The 25,700-nt window shown below is 40.9% G+C and overlaps 2 protein-coding genes across 3 annotated transcripts in view; both read left to right on the top strand.

Annotated features, from left to right (window-relative positions):
- The window catches only part of rpl15 (ribosomal protein L15), a 332,935-nt gene that overhangs the window by 296,277 nt on the left and 10,958 nt on the right, over positions 1 to 25,700 (top strand). The window lies entirely within an intron of this gene.
- LOC141755044 (ubiquitin-conjugating enzyme E2 E1-like) lies at positions 136 to 24,053 on the top strand. Of its 2 annotated transcripts, none has more exons than XM_074614605.1 (6): positions 136 to 269; positions 2,262 to 2,429; positions 2,819 to 2,869; positions 19,379 to 19,511; positions 20,307 to 20,454; positions 23,484 to 24,053. In XM_074614605.1, exons 2-6 carry the CDS (start codon positions 2,269 to 2,271, stop codon positions 23,579 to 23,581), a joined length of 591 nt encoding a protein of 196 aa, XP_074470706.1. In that variant the 5' UTR covers positions 136 to 269; positions 2,262 to 2,268; the 3' UTR covers positions 23,582 to 24,053. The 2 variants fall into 2 exon arrangements, with proteins under 2 accessions (XP_074470706.1, XP_074470705.1); XM_074614604.1 differs by having other exon boundaries at positions 210 to 702.

Here is a 25,700-nt window from a genome sequence, read left to right on the forward strand (position 1 = left end):
AAATACAAGGAGATGAAGAAAACTGTTAAAACTGAATATAGTAGTATAGTAGTCAGTTTTTTACGTTTATATACTATTCTTGCTCCTCCTACACTTCTGTGTTCCTGACCTGCATTCATCACATTGCTACCATCTGTTTCCTCTGTGCTTTTATTCTTTAAATGATGACCGGAAGTTCCACTCTTCTTCTTTGTTGGTGTTTTGACACTGGTGCGTCCAGGCGGCGGAGGCACACACACATAAGGCTGTGCGCACACACACAAAGAAAGGTATCAAATACTCAATATTTGTACTCGGGCGCATCATATTGTAATAGTTAATGTACTGCGTGTATTCTAATGGGTGTTGTGTACCTCTAAATGTGTCCGTGTTGCCGTCAGAGTGAGAATGTAGGAGTCGTTCCGTCCTGTGACTCTGAGATCAGCTGCATGTCGACGGAGAATAGCTCTAAACATGCGACTAAAACCTTCCAGTGTTTGTGTTTAACGTCGTTATTTGGGGGTTTAAGGTGTTAGGAACGGGTTGACAGCGCTGTAGCACCTCGATGACTTGTTTAGGGTGAAGTTTGATCCGTCTGGAGGTTGTTGAGGTGTAGCTGTAGTTGTTGGGTTCAGACTGCGACATGAACCCGTCGACGCGTTTCTGCTGCTCCCATCCAGACCTGATCCAGACCTGCTCCACTCAGTCCACAGCAGCAGAGAGGTCTCCTGTGTGTGTGTGTGTGTCGCTGTGTGGTGTCAGGCAGAAAGTAGCTAGGCCTTTAGCCCAACTATTCCACCAAATCATTTCCTTTGTCGCAGCCTCGACGAGGCTAAAAATAATAACGCCCGACTGCAAAACATGAGCTGAGGTCAGGACTCAGCGGTGTGAAAGAAGAGAAAACACCCCGCCGATAAGTTCCTCAATAGCATCCACACAGTGGCGATTTAAAGTGATGGATCCACTTAACCCGGGTCACCGTGTAGTCCGGGCCTGCTGGATAAAACGACGGAAACGTTTATGGAGTCCGTGACGGCACCGTGAGATCCTATCAGCCACTATGTGTGTCCTTCACGTATATGTGGAAGACGGTGCCAGAGTCCATTCAAAAAATATTAAATTTAAAGTTTACGCGTGTTGTGGCGATGGTTGCTACTTAATAAAAACATAACAAGGGTCGGAGAGGAATTGTAAGCATCCTCTGTTAAATTCGGCACACAGGTGTACCACCATTCAGCTGTACATTTCCATCAAATCTAATTGTTAAAGGGACTGTTTGTAACTTTCAGAAATGCTTGTTAACAGCGACACCTGTGGCCGTTAAGTCAACGAAAGTCAGCATCGGGCTTGTGCTCGCGACACACGTCAGCTAAAACCACAATATCACTCTATATTTCAGCTGCTTGGCAGTAATGTTAGCTGACCAGACGAAGGTCTCTCCATGAATCAATGCTGATCCTAGTGTTGGCTTTTCCTGCTTCAGCCCCAAGAAACGTTATCGTCTCCGACCGCGGACGGAGGGAACAGGGGAGACACCGGCACACGGTCGGAGACGATAACGTTTCTCGCTGCGGAGCCCCGTCACTTCACAAGACACGGGAAACCTCTGTTGGTCTGGAGGAGCTGCAGCAGTTATTTCTGCACAAACGTCCACTCACGTCCATTCACTAGATATTCTCAGAGCTAAACCAACTCTTCTGCAGTGTGTAGTCTGCGCGCATGCACGTGAGGTGGAGCGAGAACGAGCGCGGTGAGTGAGTGAAGGCAAACAGGCAGAGGAGCAGAGTACAGCAGAGACTTCGGTCCTGGAGACCAAAGCTACGGTCTCCCCTGCGTACTATGACCGCGGCCAACACTGTTTAACAGACGGGCTTCACTAGATAGAACTTTGAGGTTTTGGTGCTTCTGGGTAGTTTGTGTTGGAGTCTGAGTCTGAACAGCATATGCAAGCGAGCATGGGACACCGACCCGGTAGATTTCTACGTGTAAAAAGTTACAAACAGTCCCTTTAACACAACTCACGGGCATTTTTAGTGGAAAAACACAGTAGGAGTAAGTATTAGTGTTTTGGACTCATGCCGAATTCTGGAGTGCAACCTGAAGATTTGTTTAAAGATCTCAAGTCTTGCACAAGCTGTAATCATTTACCCTTAAGCCACTATCTGCAGTTAGATGTCATGTTTTTTAAATGGTGTTAGTAGTGGAGTAAAGACGTCGGAGAGCAAAGGTGGTTTGGCTTGTGTATACCTTTCTAAATGTTGTGTTTCTGCTTGTTTCCCCAGGCTCGGTATGTCGGATGAAGATTCCCGTGCCAGCACCAGCTCTTCCTCCTCTTCGTCGTCAGCTCATCATCAACCACAACAACAGCAGGAAATCAACACCCCAAAGAAACGAGAAAGCAAAGCCAGCATGAGCAAGACCTCCAAACTCCTCTCTACTAGTGCTAAAAGGTGGGTCGGAGTCAGGGATGTGGTGCAGAGGCCACAGCGAGCAGTTTACAGTTTAACAGCAAAGTTTGACCCTGGATATTCTGCCTCTTCCTGCATAATCACTTATCCAAAACCAGACTATTCTTGCTTTTCTATTTTCTAACATTAAGAGTTGTCAAGTTGTGTCCTGTCTAACGTATGATGTATCAGGTGTGAGTCTTTTGTGAAGTTTCTGCCTTTTAGTTTGACACAGAATAAGATGATTTAACTCAAGAATTTATTGCAAAGCAGCCTTTTCTCCCATCCATCATCAGGCCTCCTCTGCCTTTCTATCCAGGCTTATGAGTTTGTAGTTGCAGTGTTTGATCAGAGCTTAGCTTTTGATGCATGTGTTTTATTTGCTTTCGCAGAATTCAGAAGGAATTGGCCGACATCACGTTGGATCCGCCACCAAACTGCAGGTGAGTGAATTCTTTTTAATGGAGAAACACTGATGTGGCATTAGAAACATCAGGGTCAATGACATGCGTGCATTTCATTGCAGTGTGGTAGTTTTTTCTTTAAAGAGCACATTAAGTCTTTTATGAGAAATTAATGCAAGTGGTCCTTCAATGTGGGGGTTTTGAATGTGAAGGTCGTCTGTATGCCAGAATGGAAAAATGTCTTTTTGCTTCACTGCCTCGCATGCAGGGTCTTTTTTCTTCTCTGCCACTTTTGAAATGTATACGTTAAATGAAGGAATGACTACGCCGTTGCTTTTATATATAACAGTCGTGAGTGACTAATGTGTAGCTTTATCCAGTCATACGCTAACTTATCAAACGTGTCTTTCTGTTGTTTTCACCGTCTGCTGAAGTGGTGGATGGCCTGACAATTTTACCATTTGGCGGGTGCTTGATTTCAGACCCTGCTCGCATGTCTCGTCAATCAAAAGACAAAAAAAAATACCAAGGTTGTGACAGACTGAATGAATCTCAAGACTTTTCAGTCCATGATGGACTGAGTTCAAGGTTTACCATTCATTACCTTTTCATAGAAAGCTACGGCCATTTCTTTGTTGTAGTTTGCTCTTTTCACATTTCAGTGGAGTATTATTGTTACGGCTGAGGATTAAACCTGAATACTTTATTGGTACAGACTGGAATATGTCCCTGGCACCAAGTATTGAAAGGCATCAAATTCTAAGAGATTTCAATCAAAATGTTGCAGATTTTAGACTATTTTACTGACTTCTTGTACAGCTGCATGTTTAAAGGTCTTATTGATAGCATTTGTATGTAGACGAATGTATATATATATTTTTTAAAAATACATCCACAGAGCTGGTGCTGAATAAATGTATGGCTTTCCTGAAAATAATTATTATTATTGTGAATTAATCATTTAAAAAAATTTGGCGGGTCCAAAATTAATGTTTTGTTTATCTCTGGAAGTTATCTGACGTTTGGTTCCCACTTCTATAAAGGCTTGTGAGCCAATAGTAAAACAACGTTGGTATCACGTGGTTTCTCTGTGTCGGTAGTTGGTGTGGAAAAAACAGGATAAATGGCTGAGATTGATGGTAAGTGCCTGGCAACGACTTGTTGTGAAGTGAATGCAATGGGACGGTGGAGGGAGAATGAGACGTAGTGGCTGAATGTTATCAATGTTACCTTTTAATAGAAACCATTCAATATTTCAGATAATTGGCTTCTTTTGTTCAATAAAAAAAGGGTTTTGTAGAAAAACGTGTTTATGCTTCTTAAAGCTGCAGTAGGTGAGATTGGAGCAAATCTGATTTTAAAAAAGTTATTTCTATAAAACGGTTGCTATATCGTGACAGTAGTACATGAAACGGGTAACCTGAAAAAAATCATGTGCCTCCGTGTCCTCCGGTGTTCCTAACGGCATCTGCAAGATTTCACAGACCGAAGGAAAATAAGCAGTAAGAGCTGATCCGTCTATGAGAGCCGGCTGTCAATCACTCACGAACTCCGACCAAACGGTCAAACTAGGCAGCGCTGATCAAATATGAATTAATATAATGTTACGTTAATGCCTATTTCTCTCCTCAAATGTTTTCAGAATCATCTTGTAGTGCACGGTTTAGCTGTAGAATGACAAAGTTTGTGACGCCGCCGCCATTGTGAAATCTGGTGGAGGAACGCCAAGTTCCGGTCACATGACCAGCCAATAGGAACGCACTATCAATGAAATGACCTGTGATTGGTCAAAGTCTCCCGTCACGGGCTAGATTTTCTAAAGCCTGAAAACAGAGTCATGAGGAGGAGCAGAAGTCTTTTGCCCAATGATGCCAAAAACATACTGCCTACTGCCGCTTTGAAGGAGGGTATCATAGAAAGGCACTGGTATTGTGTCGACACTTGTATTGAAGAATTTTAAACGACACCCGCAGGTGAAGGTGGCGCTTCGCGGCACTCCTCACCCGGACCTCGCTGTTTAGAGCTCCCTGCTCTCAAAGTGCACCGGATTGATGCGTTTAACTTTAAAACATAGGCTACAAAAATGTTGTTGCTAAATGCATGCCCAGTACCTCTGTACTGTGACTTTACTGAAGGAGTTGGAGAGGTGTACGGTGTTCAGAGGAAGGAAATAAAAATGTCTGAGGGTGACTTGACATCCCTTTTATGAAGCCTTTTCTCACAGTTCAGGTATCTTGAAGTGATGACAGGTGTGTTGTTGATTGTCGGCAGTAAATCCAGTGAGGAGGTGCGTGTTTGAACTGCAGATCATGATGACGAGCCCTTTTAAAGGCGAGCGGATTGCATAACGGCGAGCTCCAAACCACAAGTTGCGCAGCCGAGCTCCAAAACAAGCATTTAGACGATGAACCGTGGCCACAGAGGCGCTTTAGGCTTCACCAGGAGCCGTTTCCTTCACAGTCTGTGTGTTTGTGTGAGTCATAAATCTCAACTTTAGGAAAATGGACGCCCCCGAGCCCCCTGTGGCGTCACGGATTAACTCCTTACACTGAGGCCAGCTGGAAGCTCTGATCGCTTAGTGAGGAAACGGGTTGATGAATGCAGGCTTGTTGACATGAGATTTTATTTTGAAGTTCTGTTTTATGCAAGGGAAGCAGTTTGACTTTATAATCGTATTCAGATTAAAGTTGCTGCATCACAGACTGAGATGCTGGCTGCTTGTAGATTAGATAAAACGGAGTTCGTCACAACCGACTCAGATTCGACTGAAACAACCTTGTAACTGTATTTGTTTTCCATAGAGTGAAATCTTTCACTTCTTTTTAATTTATGGACAAAAGTAACGGGAATACAAGACACTGGTGTGTTTAGGTCTTTCTGGTGCAAGTCAAGTTTCAAGTTAGTTGATGGGCAAAACGACTTGAACCTTGATTTGGACTTGATTCCACAGACATGTGACTTAACGTAATCCTCAGGGCCAGTATTACAGAAACTTCTTAACTTGCAGATCCAATCGTAACCGTTTGGTAACCATGGTAATTAGGGTTAGGACCTGATTTAGGAAAAAAAGCCATTACAGATGAACCGTTCCTAAGTCAATGTTCCTATCCTAACTTAAAGGTCCCATATCATGCCCATTTTCAGGTTCATACTTGTATATTGTGTTTCTACTAGAATATGTTTACATTCTGTAATATTAAAAAAAAAGTTATTTTCCTCACACTGTCTGCCTCTGTATTTACCCTCTGTCTGAAACGCTCCGTTTTAGTGCATTTCAACTGAATTGCAATGGAATTGCGTTGCTAGGCAACAGTTTGGGTCCATGTTTACTTCCTGTCAGCTGATGTTACTTACATTCACTGCAACAGGAAATAAACTGGGACACATTTAGAATGTTTACGTTTAAAACTGTGTAATGGTCTATATATTGTATATTTGTGACATCACAAATAGACAGAAATCCTAACGGCTTGTTTCAAACGCACAATTTCTGAATACGGGCTGTGTGTATTTCTCTGTATATTGAGCATTTTGATATTTTAACAGTATTTATATAGCACTTAAACCTGCTTTATAATATCAAAGACATGGAAATCTCACTTTTTACAATATGGGACCTTTAAGATAGGAAAAGTGTCGTGTAAACTCTCCTAACTTTAGGATAACCGTTAAGCAATTCACTTTTATTCTAATCTCTGGAAGTAAGAGCTGCTTTCTTCTTCATAGCACTTGTCAGTGGACTTATTTTCTCTTTGATAGCATCAATGCAATGTTGGATGCCGGATATTGCACAGGCTGTGGCTGCTATCTTAGCCCACTCTCTTTCTTTTATCTCCAGAGTTAGCGCTGTTGTAAATTTCCCCAAAAAAGAACATCTTTGGATTTCTCTACAGATGTTACCAATGCCTCTAACTCATCTGTCTTGAAGTTAACTGCCCGCTGTTGATTTTGCTCCATTTTTTTTGTACATTTCAACATATGTTTCAGTGAGAAAAAAAACTGTGGTTACAAAGTTGTTTTTGTTTTAGATAAGAAAAACGTAGTGTTGGTTGCCAGGTAACAGATATAAAGTTGATAAGCGATGTTGTCTGACCAGTCAGTGGTCTGCAGTGTTTTAACTCCACCTTCTAGTATCGACTCAGCTCGCTTTGAACCTCGATCGAGGTGATGCAAAAAAAAGTACGAGGTATCCACAACTTTTGCCAATGAAAAACCAAACAAGAACGGTTCCAAGCGGGTCAAGTTGAGCCGTACCAGCAGTGGAAATGAGGCCTTGAAGTCAGTCGAGACAAGTCCAAGTCTAGGCACAAGTCTTCATAAGCAATTAGAAAAATGTCCCCAAGTTTTTCTCTAAATGGTGACCATTAAAAATGACACATTGCATTTAAACATATTCTTTTAAAGCTGGTAATATTTGTGTTTTATTTCCATAACTGAGATAAGGGCTGGGCGATATGGCCAAAATCTTCTATCACAATAGAGGTCATTTCATATCTCGATAGCGATATACATCACAATATAGCATGAATTATGGTAATTCAATAAATAAATAGTCTATATGAAATAACCACATGGTAAAGCATATGACAAACCGTGACAAATGCTAAATACTGAGTATTTTCTCATTTTCTGAACTTGAGTGCAAAATGAACATAACAGTTTTAAGTGAAATTATAGAGAAAAAAAGAAATAAATATAGACCTAGCTTATATCATGATAGAAACAGTATAGAAAAATATATACGATAGACATATTTTAATATTGTTCTGATGATGTATATCGTCATATTGCCCAGCCCTGAGATCATTTATTTTCTATGTTTAGCCATACACACCTTAACAATTAAATATTTAAGGTTTGTGGCTAAGCAAGGCTTGTCTCACATATTTGTGATTGTCTTGTGACTTTACCAGATCCAAACTCGAGTCTGTCATATTTTGGATTAATCCGCAGCTAAAAATAGTTCCCAACAAATGCACTGTTTCCTTCTTTTTAAGTAGAGTATGCTAAAAAATGACATTGCATATCTGTTTTAGGACTCTACTGAGCCTCTTCAAACAAGTGAAACTACATGGTTGTCAGGGCTGCCTCCTCTTCAGACGTTTTTGTCTTAGTCGACTAAGATTTCTTTAGTCGATTAGTCCTTTTTATGCTTTTTTTCATGCTGAATGATTTATTTTCAAGAAACTTACGAGCACATCTCTGGTAAACACAAGATTTAAAGTGGTGCGTTTGTGTGATTCTTTGTGGAGAAACTCCGTTTCACAGATCTGTCCATTAAATCGACTAATCAATTAGGCGTCAAAATCTTATGAGTGTCAGTCTACTGAGAATTTCTTACATCGAGGACAGGCCTGATATTTGAAGGAACTGTTGGGCTTGTGGCTTTGTGCCACAGACAGCGTAGGGAAGTATTAACATATTGGTTTTGATCTTGTCATCTGATTTGTTGACTAAAAGAAGAACAGAATAGCGCCAGTCTTCTTCCGTAAGTAAATTAACTAAAGAAAGAAATGCTTCAGAGTTGAGATAAACGGCTTCAAACAAGCGCGTTGAGTGATTTATCTTTCCATCTCACCAGCAGCGTGGAGAAAAGCCTCATCTCTTCATTTGGTTCTGTTCCACTCTGAAAATCCCTCTATTCAGCACCACGTGCAGAAAAGGGGATTTTTTTTTCGTGGATTTTGCTTCTTTCTGCTTCATTTAGCACAGAATCTACTCATTAGTGTATGAATGGAGCTGGCCAGCTACGCCTTGCAGATGCTGTTTTAATGGATTACACATCGATGAGTCAGTTCGCTGTCGTCTCATTTCTCTCGAGGTTGTTTCGGGCCTCCTCGCTCTTAAAATGGACACTGACTGATGAAGAAAGGACTTATCCTGACTAGTTTCCATTATCATCAGCGCCTCTCTTGTAGCAAACTTTGTTTTATGAGCACTATGAGTCTTTCATCTTGTCATTTATCAAAATCTAATTATACTCCACACAGGGAATGCCGTGCAGGCCCTCTCTTTTATTTTGCTGCTGCCTCGTTGCCACTGAAGTGTGAACTGAAACATCACAGGCCTCCTCGCCCCCTCCCCTCCCTGTGTTGCTTTCATTCACCATGTTTTATTCCTTTTTTCCTCTCGACCAGCTACTGTATTTATTGCTCTCTTCCTGACACTTTATTCTCTCTATCTTTAACTCCTCTGAAGCTGACGTCGTTCACTATATCTCCCCCTGAAGTTGTTGCCCTCGGGTGTCAGATTCCTGGCATTCCCGGGTCGGGGCTCATGACAGCTAAGGGAAGTTAGACGCCGTCTACAGGAGGGTAATTAGTGCTAAGTGGAGTTTGACAGATCTGGTGTTTAAAGACTGTTAATGATATTTTTAGCTTGAACCATTTGGAAGTTACTTCATTTTGATGTCTTTTGTGCCTCTTTAAGCTTTGTTCATATGCTACGAGCATGCACAGAGGTGTTGATGCTCAGCTAGGGCTGGACCCCAATATTCGACTATTCGGTTATTTGTTCGTCGGTTAGGGAGTCTTTTTTTCAATTTTGCTATTCGGATATTCGTTCTTGTCGTTTTTTTAACCCCTCGGGATTACAAACATGAACAAAACACACAAAACCTTTTGGAAATTGCTTCTTATTCAATAACAATACAAAAAACAATACTGTAGAATAACAGAATCCTTAAAAATGAAGGCCTTCAATTACACCGAAAGACACGAGACAGCAGCCTCAAACGCTGCCGTTTAGGGAGAGAGGGCCCGTAAACATGACTTTAAAGTAAGTTTACATTCGCACACACTGAGGGATGAGGAGAGGAGGCGCTTAGCGTGGACACAGTAGCCTCAAAACGGCTCCGTTAAGGGGAGAGGGCCCCCAAGACGCTGAGCACAGACAGACGTGTGTGCACCGTCCACATGAAGCGTAAAAACATCAATTCATGGACCCATCATGACACATTTTTTTGTTAAAAAAAACAAGAGTTTAAAGTGCTCCTCCAGTTACGGCAGTCCCGGGCCCCCTCCGGAGCCCAAAAAATGGTATTCAGGACAGTCAACAAGAAGCAAGAAGTCAACAAGTGTTATCGGCAAAAAACGCCATAAACCAAACTCCTCAATGCCGAGGAGGAGTTGTGATTAACTGTAAACTCATATCTCATATTCATAAACGTACTTTATTACCTTTTTATACAATCCCCGTAAAGAAAGTGTTCAGTCAAGTATTAAATATATTATAATGAAGCGAAGGTTCAAAGGTTTAATATCCTGTAAACAGTTTGATTTTGGCTGGAAAAATATTTACACAAATGTAGATTACTAAGCTCTCCTGCTCTTAAAGCATTAAAAAATGAATTGTTCGTCTTTCTTATTCATTATTTTACTTCTCAATTGAAGTTATTTGCTTTTATCTTATTGTGGTAGTCGTGTCTGAAAAGCAGGGCTGTCCTCGACCACAGAAATTCTTAGTCGACTAACACTCGTACAATTTTATCCACTAATTAATTAGTTGATTTAATGGACAGATTAAGAAGAAAGAATCACACAAAAGCACTTTAAATCTTGTGTTTACGGGAGATGTGCTTAAAAGTGTCTTAGAAATAAGTCAATCGGCATGAAAAACGCATAAAAAACAACTAATTGACTAAAGAAATCTTAGCGACCAAGACCAAAATGACCGATTAGTCGACTAATGGACTAAGAGGACACTGCAGCGAACATAAACCCGGCTTTAGTCTCTCCTGGTGATACAGCTGAAGGACTGACCAGTGTGTGTTGGCTAGAGTCTGCTGGGCCTGTATCTGATCCCCCTGCTGTACAGTCACTGATGTTAGCAACAGTCTCTCCTCCACACACACACACACCCCTGCAGAGTGTTGCCGGCCTGCATTGTTTGAGATTACTGAGGGTTTCTCAACAGCTTCTTCATATCTATAAAAAGCCTCCTCCCTGGAGAGGAAGTGGCTGGCCTGTACTACAGCGCTGTTACTTCACAAAGCCCCGAAAGCAGCAGCAGCAGTTATGAAGAAGTCTCCCCCTCTGCGTGTCGGGCTTTAGCTGGGCAGCGAGGGGAAGTAGAAGTTTCATTTTATCTCCCGTCTGCTACAGGTAGACCTGAACCGCAATACTTCTGTGGTTGGAGGGCAGAGGAGGGAGGGGTGGTGTGTAACATGTTCTAAGTCAATAACAATGTTGAAGTTGAGAAGGTAGGACCATAGACTGTATATAAGAAGTGGAATTAGTCGCTGTTACGTCACCCATTGGTTTGTGGACTGTCGTTTCGAAGCCTCGAGTTTGGCCTTTTGGCCATCGCCATCTTGGTTATTTGCAACCAGAAGAGGGGGTGGAGCTTAGTACAACCGAACGCGGAATAAGACATTTTTAGGTGACCAAAAAGGTTATAATTAACTTTCATGAACTGAAAACACACTGTGAAAGGGTTAAAGTTGTAAGTTGGGCTGTCAAAGTTAACATGTTAACCCAAATTTGTTTCAAAACACCACTAATTTCTTTAACGTATTAACGCAACTTTCGATTTCTAGGTTGTAGCGGACTCAGTTTTAAAGCTAGAGTGAAGATTTACTGGTATCAAATGAAACTAGAAAAAACCTAAAGAATCCATTGTCACCAATGTCATCCTAGCTTGTCACGAAGGAGGTTAAATAACGCTCCAAACTTAGCTATATTTCGGCGAGTAAAAACTGGTATGGCCATTATTTGAGCATATTTGTTATGCTGAATGCAGTACCTGTGAGGGTTTCTGGACAATATCTGTCTTTTTTGTGTTGTTAATTGATTTCCAGTAATAAATATATACATACATTTGCATAAAGCAGCATATTTGCCCACTCCCTTTTTAAAGTACATTCTGAATAGATAAAAAAATTTGCTATTAATTTGTGATTAATCGCGATTAACTATGGACAATCATGCGATTAGTCATGATTCAATATTTTGAATAGAATGACGGCCATAATTGTAAGATGAAAACACGGACAACTCCCAGACCGGTAGCTACCTGTCAATCACAAGGAAGCCACACCCTAAAGCATCCCCTGCTTTATGGTCTATTTGACTCCTAATGGGACCATAATTTACTAAATGAACATCATGCTGTATTGAAGAAGACTTGAAACTAGCGATTGAGACCATAAACTCATGTTTACAATGTTTACTGAGGTAATAAATCAAGTGAGAAGTAGGCTCATTTTCTCATAGACTTCTATACATCAGACTTCTTTTATAAAACAGAGGAGTCGCCCCCTGCTGGCTGTTTGAAAGAATGCAAGTTTAAGGCACTTCAGCATTGGCTTCACTTGACAGACCCGGTGGTTGTCCACTGGTTAGGACTTATTTTTGACAACTGAAATTACATTTTTGTCATTACAGAGTAAAAAATGGTATCTTTGGGTACCGGTATCGGTTCAAATATGAACAATACCCATTAATTTCATCCGTTTCACTCAGCCCTAATAATGAATCAGGTCTATTTAAAGACAGAAACTATCAAACTGTACTCTGACACTTTTCTCGCAGTGGAGGAATATAAATGCTACCATATGATGTTCATCCTGCACCGTCCTCATAACGCTCTGAAAGAACATTTTCAGGCTGATTGCCATTGTGTTAAATTGTCGGGGTGGGAGAGGGTGTGTGTGTGTGTGTGTGTGGGGGGTGCCGTTGCGTAGAGTCTCCTCAGCACTCAAGTGAAGTGGAGTCATTATATTGTCTCAGTCAGGCAGCTTATTACAGTGTTTCTCCCTGTCATCACAATACCATTGCTAGCAGATAGTGGTGATTGAAAATGAAGCCCAGTGTGTATATTAAGGTCTACACACACTGACGAGATGAGACTGTCGTTTGGAGTAAAAAGGCTCCGTGAAACGGTACAAAGAGAGATTCATTTAAACATAAGGAGTGATAACAAGAGCTCAGTACAGAGGCGAGAATACATGCATTTTAATCTTTCACGATCATTTGTGAAGCTTTTCCACTTCAAGTCAAACTGAAAGCGAAGAAAGCAATATAACAGTAAATCTCCCTGGTGTTTGTTTTGACTTGTATACTTCTTCGGTCAAAACTGTAATTACCAAAAAGATGAAATTCAGATGTATTTGTTTTTCTGCAGTGGTAACGGCCCCCGTAATGGTGATGTCAGTACTTTAATTTGATTGTGTGCAATCAATATCTGTGTGGGCAAATATTAAAAATGAACGTTGCATCACTGAAATTTTAAAAGCAATATTGGAAGAAGAAGAAAAAGAACCTCTCGTTAATTTGACTTGGGAGTGTTCATGCATTATTCCAACATGTCTATCCACTGCCAGCCTTGTAGTCACACACCAGATAAACAACATAAATCAGCTTCTTTTGTTGTCTTACATGTTTGTAGCAGTTTGTGAACATGTGAAAACCAGATACCTTTTGAATTAGTTGAATGATTCTATTAGTGTTGATATTGGATTTTATTCAGATGTAGCTGCCAGCAAAAGGGTGCCAGAGGTTTGTCGTCTGATTTGTAACGGTGTTACTTTCGAAATTAACGAAAACTATGATGAAATATGTTCGTCAACATCCTTTTTTTCCATGACTGAGACGAGATGATGACAAGACGGCATCAACGTAATTAAACACTAACGGTGGCGATATCAAACATGCGATATCGTTGATGAAGAAAGACGAGACTAAAATGTAGTTTAAAAACATAAAAACTCTTTATTTTTTGTTACTTTCCACCTTCTCTTCCTCTCTGTCACACTCTCTCTCTCTCCGTCTCAAATGCACACACACACACACACACAGAACGCACGGCAGCGACGCTCAGTCCGTCTCGGTCCTTGTTGTCTCACCCCTCAGTCCTGAGAATTGTGCTACTACTATGCTATGCATAAAGTTGTTGGTTGTCGGGTCGGGTTCGGATGGTTTAGTAACGCATATTTTCACATGTTGGGTGGGCGGATTGGCTCTATAAATAGTTCTTACTGCTTCAATAAACACTTCTGTCTAATTTTCATTTAATACTTGTGCTAAATTTGTTTATTTATGTCAAGAGGGAAAGTTGCATATTGAACCTTTTTAAGATCTCCATGTCGGAGCTCCTCATTGTGGCTGCTGCTGCTGCTGCTGCTGCTGCTGCTGCTGCTGCTGCTGCTGCTGCTGCTGCTGCTGCTGCTGCTGCTGCTGCTGCTGCTGCTGCTGCTGCTGCTGCTGCTGCTGCTGCTGCTGCTGCTGCTGCTGTCGGCCATCTGAACATACTCGTCTACTGTTCTCCTCAGTTTTGGGCAAACCGCCGTGTGCCTGTTTGAAAGGTTAAAGGCTTAGAGAGAATGAAACAGCTGAAATGTCAGCACTCTTCTTGCAGTGCGGGTGTACACAGAGGTGGCAGAAGGAGCCCCCGCCTCCCCACCCCCCCTGATATTGAAGTGAATGACAACAGTGATAGCATGGCATATTACTGCCTCACACAAAGGCACTGGGTAGCCTTTGTGTGCGACGGAGGCAGGCGGGGAGGAAGCCCGGGCGCTCTCTGTGGCTCGTCGTCTGTGAATGTGAGACGCCTCTGTTGTCAGGCGAAGAGAAACCTCAGTCTGGTTGATTCAGTGGGAAATGATAAAATATCTATTCTGGGCTCAGCAGCAGCAGCAGGGTCCCTGACTGAGGTCTATATCGGCAGTCCCGGCCCGAGGTCAGGGAACGCTGGTATTCCTCTAACATGTGGTATGTTTTATACCAGAAGGGGGTTTCTCCTCAGTTATTTTCACATCTGGAGAGCACACTGTGGTTTGTTACATCAAATGTGAATATTATGATCTTGTTTTGGGCTCTCTTTAAAAGAAATATACTAAGACTGTTCACATATCCCTGGTAGACCACTGGCTTCATGCCAGCGTTTGCAGTGTAGCAGTGAGGGTAACTAAGAAGATTGACCTTTTTTTAGTGTTTGGTATTATATGACCTAAAAATCCATTCACTACGCCTCGGCGCCCGCGACAGCCGTGTCCGGAGGCACAAACTTGCCAACCCTCCTGATTTTCCCGGGAGACTCCTGTTTTTCATTGCCCCTCTCTCCTGGTTTCTTCCTGGGGTCACTATCCACCCGTATTTCTCCCGATTTATGGCAAATATACCTTTTTTGTTATCTCAACATGTTCCTGGAACTGTATAACTTGTATAAGCCCGACTGTTTCCACCCGGATGACAATACAGCTACACCAAATTGTCATTTCCGTTGTCGCGTTGTCTCTGCAAAGGACCTTCAGTGAGTGAAAGAAGAAGAGAGAAGTAGAGAGTACTAAGAGAAAGAAATACTCAAGCAGGAGCAGAAAATGAATGAATGAATACTGATGAATATTAGTTTAGGCCAGAGATTCACATAAGTTTACGCCAGAAGGCCGAATTATTCCGTTTTCTTTCCTGAGAAGTAAAGTTTAAGTAGGCTCTATTTAACATAAACATGCTGTAGCAGTGTACTTAATTATTTTAATTTTAATTTTTAAATGTCACCAGAATGCAGACACTAAAATGTTTCTCGGGGACGACCGTCAGACCCCCAGCTTTGGTTTTGAAATCCTCCATATTTACGAGGTCTCACGGTTGGCAAGTATGCGGAGACTTGATGTTTTCGGGTTGTCTCATTAACATGATATCTCAGGAACACCTTGAGGGAATTTGTTTAAATTTGGCACAAACGTCCACCTGGACTCGAGGATGAACTGATTATAATTTGGTGGTCACGTTTTTGGCCATAACTCAAGAATTAATTTGCAAATTATGACAATTTCACACAAATGTCTAACAGGATAAAATGAAGTGATGATATTTTATATTAAGGCCTTTTATTATTTCAATATTGATCTTGCATATTCCTATATAATTGTGCTTAATCAAGTTATCATAAGCTACTACTGATGATAATTTTCATTATTGATGAATCTCACCACTACTCAATTAACTGTTTTGTCTGCAAAATATAATGAAAATATGGCCAAAAAAATGCCCATTGTGACTTCCCAGAGCCCAAGATGACATTTTTTTTACTTTCTGCTTTTGTGTGAGCAACAGTATGAAACCAAAAGATATTCAATAAACCGTAATATGAATCCTCACATTTGAGGACAAGTTGGAAGCACCATATTTATGGCATTTATTCCTGAATAATGATTTATGATTTGTCTTCCCCGCTGATGGCTGGAAGGCTTGTACTGTGAATGGAAACGGTACGGTGAGAGATGGGGACTTAATTACATCACTAGCCATAAAGGCGCCATAAAGGAGAGCTACAGTGCTAACTTTATGAATGTGGACTGTTCTGATCTCTTGGCTCTTCGCCACTTGTTTACTGCTGAAGTTCATATGGCAGCAACAATAAATGTTTTACATTTAGCGCTGCTGCTGCTCTGAGAGCCGTCTAAAAGATTGTAAAACAGTCAGTCACACTAGTGAATGTGGGTTTAGATTCCCGACTGTGTGTGTCTGTATGTTTGTCTCCGCTCTCTCTCGGTCGTGATGGAGAGCGGCAGAGTGCAGCGTCTGCCTCACAAAGTGAGATTATTGCCTGACATTTACCTCTTGTGTCGTTATTCAGAACAGACAGAAGCAGACGCTGCTGATTATTACACAGCTCTGTGCAGACTAACTGGATTTGTGCACTGAATTATTCTTGGAATTGCTGCGTCTGAATAATAATAAGATTATTTTCCGTTTATTTATTTAAAAATTGTTGATCTGGTTTCTCTGGCTGAACGCGGCTACGATTTCCCCACTGAAACCCGGCTTTTATTTTTATCTGTCAAACATGCTTTTTAAGAGCCCCACTTATCATTTTAAAAATGAAAATGGCAAACTGGGAAAGTGTTGTTTGGAGCGCTTCATCAAGCAGCCAATTGTGTGAAAGTATGTGCAGCATTAAAAACGCTAACAGAAGCGTCTGTTGACTTACTGTGTTGCTGCTGTTGAATCAAGGCTCTTGTGAAGCGGCTGTAGTCGTCAGCCACTATTCCTCTCCTCAGCTTTGTCTCCCAGTGAAGTCGTGTTGATCTTTTCTTTTTTATCACTTCCCACTGCGTCGGCGTAATGACTCACACGGCCGTTTGCACTTTATTGTTTTTAATGAATTACCAATAAGATGACATGGAATAGAGTTCTGACTGCGGAGCGTTAGAAAGATGGTAATTATTTAGTCACTTGGCAGACGTGGAGTGCGACAGCAGAATAAGCTAAACGGTAAAAGAAAATGAGAATACAGAGGTATTGAGGGCTCCGCTGGTGAAGAATGTACAGTGAAACTATATCTATATATAACTATATATATCAATCTATCTTGTGTGTCTTGATTTCAAACACTCAATTTACACTTAGAAAGTCTGAAATAGAACTCTTTTTAATCCTTTTCATAATAACTATTACTACTATCAATTGATTAAAACATTGAATTGCAATTAATCGCATGATTGTCCATAGTTAATCGTGATTAATCGCAAATAAATTTGTTCAAAATGTAACTTAAAGGGAGATTTGTTGAGTATTTAATACTCTTATCAACATGGTAGTGGACAAATATGCTGCTTTATGCAAATATATGTATGTATTTATTATTGTAAATCAATTAACAACACAAAACAATGACAGATATCATCCAGAAACCCTCACAGGTACTGCATTTAGCATAAAAAAATATGCTCAAATCATAACATGGCAAACTGCAGCCCAACAGGCAACAACAGCTGTCAGTGTGTCAGTGTGCTGACTTGACGATGACTTGCCCCAAACTGCATGTGATTATCATAAAGTGGGCATGTCTGTAAAGGGGAGACTCGTGGGTACCCATAGAACCCATTTACATTCACATATCTGGAGGTCAGAGGTCAAGGGACCCCTTTAAAAATGGCCATGCCGGTTTAGCGTAAGTTTGGAGCGTTATTTATCCTCCTTCCCATTAAGATAGTATGACCTGATTGGTACCAATGGATTCCTTAGGTTCTAGTTTCGTAAGATGCCAGTATCTTCACTCTAGCTTTAAAACTCAGCCCGCTACAACCTCCGAAAGATCGGTTGCTTTAATGCGTTAAAGAAATTAGTGGCGTTAAAACGAATTTGCGCTAACACGTTATTATCGCATTAACTTTGACAGCTCTGATTATAATGTGAAAAACAAAATGAGACAACTTAACTACAAAAATATATAAAATGTAATATTAATTTAATTAATTCCATTTTACTTAGGGTTGCAAAATTCCGGGAATATTCAAGGTGGAAACTCTCCATGGGAATTAACAGGAAATCAACGGGATTAAAATTGAAATATATGGGTTATCTGCTCAGGATGGATTTCAACATTGTGGGCTGTGTGTAAACGTAGGGGTGTAAAGTGAGCCAACTAATTTATAAAATAAATGATTTACAATAAATAATGAATGGAAATAGATGAATTAAAACTCCTCAATTAGCATGCTTCATCAAGCTTCATCCCACATGGTAATTGCTAACTCCCAAAAACTAGCAGACTGTGTTAACAAGTTCTAAACTGTACTTTGCTTCAGGCTACCATCTGCTAGTTAACTGGAATATTCTAAATATATCAGATATATTCACTCCAGTAATATAATCAAAAGTTACAACAAAGCATGTGTTCCTTTGGCTCAGACAGTGCAGTAGTGTTGGCAGTAGTGTGGGCTGCACATGTGATGGTGAGAATACACCGTGCATGCATGAGGGATGCTGGCAAATGATCTGTACGTGTGATGAAAGAGCGCGCTGCTGAATGCAGTCCATGTGTTACTATTCAAGTAAATGTTCGTACTTTTAAATAAAACACGCTATAAATACCTAGTATAGGTTTTATGTGCATTTTCCCCCAAAATAAGTTCACTATTAAAAGCTTTTTAAATTGAAATTGTGCAAAAACTCCTGAGCTAAACTTGCCTTAGACATTTTCTGGAAATGTACAGATCCTTTGCAACCCCAGTTATACTGACAAAAAGCTGCCGGTTAAGCTTGACTTCAAGTTATGCTGGTAAAGCAGCTTCAGGACTAATCCCTGGTGCTCCACGCTGCTGATTTGTTATAATTATTTGCTGGAATGTTTTAGTTTTAATGGTTGTTTTGAAATCAAAACCAGAAGCAGTGACGTATAGAAAGTGTCCAAACAGACAGAAACTCACCAACTCATTGCACAGTTGCACTTTTGTTTTGAGTGTTCTCATTGAACTATTTGACACCTACAGATGCTCTGATTCATTTCTTGCAACTGTATGTTTCCATTAAAAAGTAGTACAGTATTTGGTGTGATTTTAGCCATTGCGTCATTGTCTCTCATAGACTTGAGACTTGACTTGGTCTTGGTCCAAAAAAAACTTTAAAGTTTTTTATTGAAGAAATAAACAAAGACACTCTAGTGAGAAATTAGAATCATAATTCCACAGTCACATAACCACTATCATTTAAATGTTATGGTTAAGTTTGGTGACTAAAGATGTTTTCCTCTGTGAAAGACGCCGTCTGGTTTTGTAGCCCGCAAATGTTAACGAAGAGTGAATGTTTTCCTGTGTGCCGACAGTGCCGGTCCTAAAGGAGACAACATCTATGAGTGGAGGTCGACCATCCTGGGCCCTCCAGGCTCCGTGTACGAGGGAGGAGTGTTCTTCCTGGACATCGCCTTCACACCAGACTACCCCTTCAAACCACCCAAGGTGAGCTGTGAACGGTTGTTGGCATCCGGCAAAGCCTGTTCTGTAAACTAGAGCACAGATGGCTCTATTTTCAAAGAGGTATATCATTCTGGTATGTCGCCACTAGAGGGCACCATTGCACTTTGGAATGCAGCTAAATGAAATCAACCAAACTGCATTCAAAAAATGTAGAAATTTACTCTGACCTCGCATGTTTCCAAACATAGACACCTCATAAAATATGACTTGATAGCTTTTCTAAATCATTAGCCACTACTCTTCATTTCGGCATAAATGTAATCTTATTGAGCCGTACTATTGCCAATATTCATGTCCACATTCTGCATGAGGTGGTAAAAGTAATAGCAAACTAGTTTCTAATAGGTGGGTTGGATGTTTGAATTAAAGTTAACTATTAAAATAAGGTCTAGAGTAATACTTCATTTTTAATTAATTATTTTTTTCGTTGGAGTTTAGTCTACAAGAATAGGGATACCATAAGAACCGATTCTTCGGTACCAAGTCAATACCCAAATTCTGAAAACGTGGCAATACTCTTTTTTTACAGTACCGTTATTTAACTTCATAACAAAAAACGGTATGAAAACGGTAATAAAGTTTGGATGCATTAAGTATGAGATTTAATGTTTTACTTTTGTTTTTTTACCGTGGTATTGAATTGGTATCGTGGAGTATGACTGGTATTGGCATAGACTACTAAATTTCTGGTATAGTGACATCTCTATAAGAGAAAAGAAAATTCATAAAAAGCCGTGGGATACGGATTCATCTTTTCTCTTTTTTGTCCGTGTCCAGGTGACGTTCCGTACAAGGATCTACCACTGCAACATCAACAGTCAGGGGGTGATCTGTCTGGACATCCTGAAGGACAACTGGAGTCCTGCCCTCACCATCTCCAAGGTCCTACTGTCCATCTGCTCCCTGCTCACTGACTGCAACCCTGGTGAGAGATGCAACACACACAATCTGTTGACAACTGCTTTATTTTGTGCAAATATGAAATATGTTTATTCTTTTATATTTAAAATTATATTTTTAACTTATGAATGTGTAACAGTTTTGACTTATAACCAGGGCCGGAATTTCACCGGCGGCCACAGCAGCCGTGGCCGTCGCGGCCCCTCGATCTGGCCTTGATGCCCTTCTGAAAATCTTATGCCCTGCAGCCCACAATGCCCCAGCTGATTTCACCGCTTTCTCCTCTGCCTCTTTAATGTCAATATGTTTTCTAGACACCAGTGACTTTTATTGAGAAACATCAAATGAAACGCTGCGCACATAACCCGTGGTTGGTACGATTTCGAGCTTGGTATGAACTGTTGGAAAACCGGGCTATTTCTGACAATAGTTTGTGACACTGCACTCAACTGTGCCGTGTTATGGTTTCGATGCGGCCACTCTGCACACAGCAGCACGTTTCAGAAGTATCTCTCAGCGCCGCTCCGCTTTTAAGTAGTAGAAATGCGAATCTCCTGCTAACGGCACTGTATGTGAAATACAGATACAAAATAATCCTGAGGATGAATGTATTTTTAACAACTAAAACACAGCCACAAATCTTTGATCCATGTCGTTCTTTGTCTGCAGGCTACGGCACAACAAAGTAGTAGTAAAAAAAAAATGTTTTAAATAAATGTAAATACAGGGTACTATTACTAAAATGAATAAAAAATGAATGCATAATAAGGAGTCAAAACAAATTTTGGTTGCAGGGTTTGTTTCATCTCATTAACTGCACTAAGTCAATATTCCTCCTTAAAGGGACTATTTGTAACTTTGTAAGCGTATAAATGTAGCGGGTCGGCACACATGCTCGCTCGCATATGCGCGTTCGCGTGTAGCCGCTGTACCCTCCTCCTCTGCCTGCTCGCCTTCACTCAGACAGCTCAGCTCGCTCCACCTCTAGACGTGAACGCGCGCTCACTACACACTGCAGAAGAGTTAGTTTAGCTCTGAGAATATCTAGTGAATGCACAGGGGACGTTTGTGCAGAAATAACTGCTGCAGCTCCTCCAGACCAACAGAGGTTTTCCGTGTCTTGTGAAGTGATGGAGCTCTGCAGAGAGTTACGTTGTCTTCTCGTTACCGACCGGGTGCCGGTGTCTCCTCTGCTCTCTCCGGCTGCGGGCGGAGAGAGCAGGGAGACACGCTGGAGAGCCCCGCTGCCGCAGCCTGCACTTAAGCAGGAAAAGCCAACACTAGGATCAGATCTAAATCATGTTCATGGAGAGACCTTCGTCTGGTCAGCTAACATTACTGCCAAGCAGCTGAAATATAGAGTGATATTGTGGTTTTAGCTGACGTGTGTCGCCTCACTGTTTTGACCGATGCTCGTTCAGGTATATTTAGAGCGAGCAAGCGCGAGCCCGACGCTGACTTTCGTTGATTTCACGGCCGCAGGTGTCGCTGTTAAGAAGCATTTCTGAAAGTTACAAATAGTCCCTTTAAAGGTCTTATCAGCAGGAACTCCTCTCCATCCAGTAATCTCAGATGTTGGAGACCATAAAACTCTCATATATAGGCAGCCGTACGTGATAAACAGGACTTCACTTTAGGGATTTTAAGCTTCAGTTCATTAAATCTTCTCCTGACTCCAGCTCATATCAAAGAGCCTTAAAGTCTTATATCTCCAGATTAAGCTCCTCTTGAGTGTCTCGCAAATCCAGATTGAAGACAGAAGTCAGTGCGGTATTTGTGTTCGGACTGCCGGAAGGAAAAAGATTTACGCAGCATTTACAGCGACTTTTGAAATGTAAGATGTATGTTGAGGTTTGTGAGTTAACAGCAGAAGTCATCCTCTCATTTTACACTATATGACTTTGAACACAAATGCAGTATAATTATATAGTTACTGTAGCAGGTATTTAATAGATGAAACCATAATGACCTCTGTGGTGTAGGCTGGGCGATGATTATATACATTCGTCAATCGTCATGGATTTTGCCATGCCGTTAATCCAGTGGTAGCTCTAATTCTTGTAGTGAACCATTGTGGATAGATTCGCAAATAAATGAGCAGAACTGCTTTACGGCAATGTGATGAATTACCTTCATTTTTCATGTATTTGAATTACTGCGTTGGACAAAAAACACATATTCCATTAAAGCTCATCCTCACCGAACTGTCGCCTCCCAAATTCCAGTACATACTAAACAAACTGTACATGATAGCTTCTTAATCTGCCCAGAGACCATAAAACAGTGTTCTTATCCTATTATTTAGGAATATGGACCCAGAATATAAACTAAAGCCCCTTTCCCACTGGACAAAAACTCACTAACATCCACTAACAATTAGTATTTTTTCCCGGGACAAAAGACTGCAGTAGTCGCAGGTATTTATCAGCTCCAACTCCGATGGGCAGTGATGGAACCATGACACCCGGGTGGACGTGCTAATTTGCACACCTTTTCTGGTACGATGCTATGTGACGCGCGTTGAAATTAATATATAATAAATAAAATCAACAGGGATTTGAAGTATTATAATTTATTAATTTACAAAAAATATAAATACTATGCTCTCCTCAAAGCCACCAGACTCCAGTCAGTAAACAGTAATTTTACCTCCCTGATCATAGAAACACACTTCATTCAAACTCAACAGAAACAAAAAAAAAACAGAAAGGCATACTCGTCTACTGGCAATGGGGAAGGAGTCTATTGCCTATTTTTATCGGGTTTTCCAGTGTTTAAAAAAAAACCTGCATATACGCGCTAATTTTGGTGGAAAAGGGGTATAACAAAACTAGATTTTATAATTTTTAAGAAAACTGTAATTAGTATTGGCAGCCATAAAGCCAAAAAGAACCACTGATTGAAGAACCAGTGTGTTACGTCCTTTGAATTTGAATTAAAATATTTTTCATTTTTCTGAACAAAAATGTAAATCTCCAACTACAATAATCCAGGAACAGATGTGGAAAGAACAAGCATATAGAAATATTGATGTTTTGTCTTTTCTGTTCCCAGCTGACCCTCTGGTTGGAAGCATCGCCACACAGTACACAACAAACAGACCCGAACACGACAGGATAGCCAAACAGTGGACCAAACGCTACGCCACATAATCACCAGAGGAGCTGCTGGTTGGACGACTCGGGGATGGGAGGGAGGAGGCGGGGGAAGATAGAGGGGCGGGTGGATTTTTATCTGGGAATTGAAGTCTTAACTCCTGACATTTTGTTGTTTATTGTATTTTTTAAGTTATCTCCGGCCCAACTATATAATCAAATCTGGCAATAATGCATTCAGTGTTTTCTCTTTTGGATTTTTAGCTTGTGCTTGAAGATGGACATTAATACTAAAACTGCTAGATGAAATGTGTCACAGCATGATTCCCAGTCAATTATGTCGGTGTAAATTCTCACATGTATTAAGTTTCCAGTTGGTGTTTGCTTGCCCCTCCAAACTCTTTGAAAAGGTGTTTCACACGATGTAGACATGTTTAGATATGGATGGATTATTGGTTGTGATTTGTGTTCTGTACTGATAGAAAGCTGTTCTGTTTCTCCCCATAAGAATTAAACATGACCAACTGAAGCCTCTGACTTTGTTTGATCATTTCCAACATTTTTGTGATCATCAGGAAATACTACGCGGCAACCTTCTTCTCTGAAAAGTCAAGATTCAAGAGTTTTATTTGCCATTTGCACCTAAGTACATTGGAATTCTGAGCAGTTTGCACTCAGTCAGCTTTAAGAAAAGAAAAAGGTAGAAAAGGCACAAGTTAATTACAATACAAAATAAGTAGCACATTCAACTCAACACAATAAATAAATAAATTATTAAAACATAAAACGCCCTCAGTGTAGTCAATAAATAAACTAAACTACCGTCTGCATAGGAACGATACCCCCAGAATACAAATATATATATACAGTATATATGCTCCATGACCATGTTAAAAGAACTTGTAGCTCTCATATAAATATTTAAAAAGAAATAATATATTTCAGAGGATTCCACAGTGGAAGGCAGCATGTTGCACAGCATTTCAGTTCATTCAGTTCAGGTGTACTGTGTCAATAATGGTATGGAGGTGAAGTGCGGTGTGGGGTATTTGTGTCCCTCTTTAACGTCCTTTGCCACCAGTCTTTTTGTAGCTGGGAAGAAGCTGTTGTGAAACCAGAGGTGCTCTGTGAGTGGAGATGCTCTCTGGCCTGTGGTGCCTCAGGTTGTGTCCTGATTCCCTCCACCTGAACAGAGAGTGAGCTGGGTGGTGGCTCTGTGCCCTTCTCCTGCAGCGCTGGGTGTATATCGTGTCCATGGAGGGGAGGTTAGAGCCAATGATTTTCTCTGCAGTTCTTATGACTCGCTGCAGTGATTTCCTCCCAGCCTGGGTAGCGTTCCCAAACCACACCGTGACCAGGGTGAGAGGCTGACGTCTGAGTCCAGCCTTCTTCAGCAGCCTAATGAAGTGCAGCCGCCGCTGAGCTTTCTTCACTGTTTCAGTAGTGTTTTTTGGCCCAGCTCAGGTTGTAGGTCAGGTGAAGGCCGAGGAACTTCAAACCGTCAGCCCGCTCCACCTCTGTGTCCTGGATGATGAGAGTCTACAGAGGGGGGGGGGGCTCTCCTCCTGAAGTCCATGATGAGTTCTTTTGTTTTTTCTATGTTGAGAACAAGGTTGTTGTCCTCTCCATAGCTGATGATTTTTATGACCTGTTCCCTGTATGCGGACTCCACCCCACCCTGGATGAGGCCGAGGACGGCTGTGTCGTCTGCATACTTAATAATGATGTTGTTCTTCTCAGTGGAAACATTGTCATGGGTGTATAGTGCAAAGCCAATGCAGAAGTGCCTTAAACTTGCATTCGTTCTAACAGCCAGCAGGGGGCGACTCCTCTGGTTGTTAACAGAAGTCTGATCGTGTAGAAGTCAATGAGAAAATGAGCCTACTTCTCTCTTGATTTATTACCTCAGTAAACATTGTAAACATGAGTTTGTGGTCTCAATCGTAGTGGTGGAAGAAGTACTCAGATCTTTTACTTAAGTAAAAGTACCAATACCATAGTGTAAATACTCTACTAGTAAAAGTCCTGAATTCAAAATTTTACTGAAGTAAAAGTACTCATGCAGAATTAAATTTCAAATAAAATGTCAATCAAGTTTATCAAATCAATTGACAGTTTATCACTCTATTTTTCAATTCACATACATTTTCATCACTTCCATTAATAATTCATAAGC

Source organism: Sebastes fasciatus, chromosome 17 (genome assembly GCF_043250625.1).
Source record: "Sebastes fasciatus isolate fSebFas1 chromosome 17, fSebFas1.pri, whole genome shotgun sequence".
In the NCBI taxonomy this organism is placed as follows: Eukaryota; Metazoa; Chordata; class Actinopteri; order Perciformes; family Sebastidae; genus Sebastes; species Sebastes fasciatus.

Excerpts from the sequence above, each read along its gene's own strand:
- LOC141755044 (XM_074614604.1), top strand. The coding sequence starts at position 623 with ATGAACCCGTCGACGCGTTTCTGCTGCTCCCATCCAGACCTGATCCAG. Across the intron at positions 19,512-20,306 it reads ACCCCTTCAAACCACCCAAG|GTGACGTTCCGTACAAGGAT; the intron begins GTGAGCTGTGAA and ends GTCCGTGTCCAG. Across the intron at positions 20,455-23,483 it reads GCTCACTGACTGCAACCCTG|CTGACCCTCTGGTTGGAAGC; the intron begins GTGAGAGATGCA and ends TTCTGTTCCCAG.